At 34.4% G+C, this 3,370-nt stretch overlaps 1 protein-coding gene across 1 annotated transcript; it reads left to right on the top strand.

The window, feature by feature from the left end:
- Positions 1 to 1,495: 1,495 nt before the first annotated feature.
- On the top strand, positions 1,496 to 2,081 carry LOC108380438 (vitelline membrane protein Vm26Aa-like). The gene has a single exon (XM_017636807.1). The coding sequence runs from the start codon at positions 1,694 to 1,696 to the stop codon at positions 2,066 to 2,068; it is 375 nt and encodes a 124-aa protein (XP_017492296.1). The 5' UTR covers positions 1,496 to 1,693; the 3' UTR covers positions 2,069 to 2,081.
- The last annotated feature ends 1,289 nt before the right edge of the window (positions 2,082 to 3,370 follow it).

Below are 3,370 nucleotides of genomic sequence, written 5' to 3'. Positions count from 1 at the left end.
GGTAACAAGTTCGAACCGATGACAATGCGTTTACACCTTTTTAATTTTGCACCTATATCATATAACAGGTGGCAACCCTGCTCAAAAATATTTTATGCCGTAGGCCTTCTTCAAACTTTTTAGTTGGATACACGTATCATAATATGTATATAATTTGTCCCATCAATTGAATTAAATACCATTTTTCAAACAGGTGGCAACCCTACTAAAGAATGTTTTCGACTGTAAGCCTTCTTAAGCTTTTTTCTTTTGACACCAATATTGCAATATTTTAATTTATGTTATCAATTTACTTAAACTGAAATTTTCAAACTGGTGGCAACTCTCTAATTTTGATTAGACCGGATATTATAACGAACAAGCAAAAGAAAAATATTCAAATCGGTAAAGTCGTTCCTCAGTATTTGCCTGTCAATTATTTTTGATTTTTTTTTAATATATAAAAAATAGTGTAAGCGGCTTACTTAGTCCGCAAGCGCTTGAGTAACATTTTTGGCAGCATATAAACCAATTCGACCCTTTTCTAAAGCAGTAGACGAAGCTACTGTGATGTTCTGCCGCACTATGTACTATGTACGTTGGGAACATATCGCACACATAGATCTAAAATGCGGTCAACTCAAAAAAAATTTTGGGCGATTTTTTTGCATAAATCAATTTATAGGACTCACAGGCTCAAATTGGTGCCGATCCCGAAAAAGTCCTGATATGGTCCCGAAAATGTCCTTAGCTAGTCTCGTCCTTTATGGCTCAAGCAATGTTTCCTCACTTATAATTATTATGAAAAGCCTTTTGCAATATACATAGGTTAGATTAAATTAAGAGTGGCTGCCACTTTTTATTATTTATTTATTTTTTTTTTTAATTAAAGTCTCAAAATGACAGTTGTCGATAAATTTAAAAATTTTTTTAACTCATAATTATTATCAAAATACTTGTATAACCCTTACAGAAATTTGGCTGACCTTTTTAAAAGTCCACCATTCAGTAATTATTCTGGGTATCTGGTTAAAACTTTATTTCTTTCAACAGTAATTGAGATCCTTATTTTTTTCAAACATCGAATGACTAATCGTGGTTGACTCTAAAACTGCGCACGTTAAGGTTGACGACCGACATAAGTTGGTATTTTAATTTAAATTAAAATATATATTCGTTTTGGTTTAACCACTGAAAAAAACAAATCATTAATTTGCAGAAAATTTCAAAACAAAAAAACAAATAAATAAAATCGCACAGAAAGCATAATTATGTCCAAAAAATGTCAAGGCACCGACCGTTTCATATTTCGCGTAAAAATAGAACAAAAACTTACCACTTACAGAAGTGAATGCACTTAATGCATAAAAAAATGCGGAATCAGTTTTTTTTATATAAACCGGATAAACCTTCGACTCATGCTCGAATTTGCATGAAAAAAAATTATAACACGAACAAAACATATATTTTGTACAAAAAAAATGCGCAGCTCCACAAAACATTATGCGCTTTTAAAGAATTTTCGCCGACTTCAGCAAAAATCCCACCGCCAACCGCCAAGTATCGAGTTCGATGACAAGCCAATATGTAGCACCAAAAAAGCATTGTAGTTACGAGTATAAAAAACCCACTGTTTGCTATCCTAAATCATCAGTTCACTTTAGTAGCTACACAGTTCCAGTCACTTGTACTCAAGTCAAACTTACCAGCCAAGATGAAATCCTTCGTTTGCATTGCTCTAGTCGCCGCCATCCTCAGCGTTGCCTTGGCTAGCCCAGCTGGTAATGCGGCTGCCACATCTAGCGTCCAGGAAGCCCAAGCCGAACAGAATCAGCAAGCTGCCTACGATTTAACACGTTTCCGTAAATCCGCTTATGGTGCCGCTCCCAGCATTCCAGCACCTCCTTGCCCCAAGAACTACCTGTTCAGCTGTCAACCTAACTTGGCTCCAGTTGCTTGCGCCTCTCCCGCCGCAGCTTCATACGGTTCAGCCGGTGCCTACTCAGCGCCCATTCCAGCTTACGTCGCTCCTCTGCCTGCTGGCTATGCTGGTATGGGCTTCAACCCCAATCAATACTACCAATATTGAAAAGGAAATGATCTGGAATCGGAATCGAAGTAGAGGACAAGCGATAGAAATGTGGATGCGAAAGAGTAGCTAAAGCAGATTTATTACTTGTATTTTGTTTTTAGGAGATTGATATTAGTGAAAAAATAAAGGAATTAGTTTATAGCTATGTACATATGTATTTAAATCATAAAGCTTTGAATTTTATTGTCGAGCGGTGCGGTGCGATGATAATGGTGGGGGGATGGCCTTTCTTTTACTAAGTAATTTCATAAATTTATTGGAATTTTTCGTCGAAATTTATTGAATCATCGAGGCATTTAACTATCGAAATTTTACGGGTTATCCATGTTTATTGAGTTATCGGCATGTATGGGGTTGTTCAAATTGATAAATTTTTTTTTAGTTATCGAGACAAATATAAAAAGTTAGTTGTCGAAATTTACAAAAGTTTTCGAAATATATAAATTTATCGGATTATCAAACTTCTACCAAAGCTATTGAAATTTATTAAGTTATCTAAATTTTTGATAAATTATCGGTATTTATCGAACTATTGAATATTATAGAGTTAGCAAAGTTTATCGAGTTATCGCCATATATCGATATTTGTTGCCTTATCCAAATTTGTTGATGGTTTTTGAAGTTTGTGCCTTTTTTCGAATCGAAGCATTTGCAATTTTCAAAGTACATATATCGGGTTATCGAAATTTTTGGATTATATAAGTTTATCGACTTATCACTATCTATCGATTTATCAAATTTTATCCAGTTAACAGGGTGTACCGAGTTACAGAAATCAGTGAGCTGATCGCACCTTAGATCTAGGTAGGCGATTTATCCAGATAAGTATTTAAATTTTTGACATATCGGTTCTTAACGAGTATATACATATGTATATACCCTGAGTAACTGTATACTTTTTAAGTGACCAGAAATTAATGTTAAATTTTTAAAAGCATAGAAAGTTATGACCCATTTTTGAAAGTTAAGTCCAGTTATTAAATTAGCAAAAATATAGATGTTTGATGTACAGTTGTTGTCAGACCAATACTTTATGACCAATTTTTTAAAGCGTTGAAAGTTATGATCAATTTTGAAATTTATGTCCAGTTTTTATATGACCAAAAATATAACATATGTAGGTGTGTATGTTCAAATCTTTAAAATAGCCATGAAAAATGGCTTCTCATAAAAACACAATCACCGTTCGCAGGTGGCGTTAGAATGTAGGTTCCTCCGCTTTGCGTGACAACAACCCACAAATCGGAAGAGAAGCTTGGCCAAACACTAACATATTTTCGTGATAAGCGCCAGTCTAAT

The sequence above is a fragment of the Rhagoletis zephyria genome, unplaced genomic scaffold (assembly GCF_001687245.7).
Source record: "Rhagoletis zephyria isolate East Lansing unplaced genomic scaffold, Rhagoletis_zephyria_1.1 Rzeph_scaffold_19241, whole genome shotgun sequence".
In the NCBI taxonomy this organism is placed as follows: Eukaryota; Metazoa; Arthropoda; class Insecta; order Diptera; family Tephritidae; genus Rhagoletis; species Rhagoletis zephyria.
Note: the sequence above shows the minus strand (reverse complement) of the source record. Positions and strands in the feature narration are given on the sequence as shown.

Coding starts and splice junctions, on each gene's coding strand:
- LOC108380438 (XM_017636807.1), top strand. CDS start 1,694: ATGAAATCCTTCGTTTGCATTGCTCTAGTCGCCGCCATCCTCAGCGTT.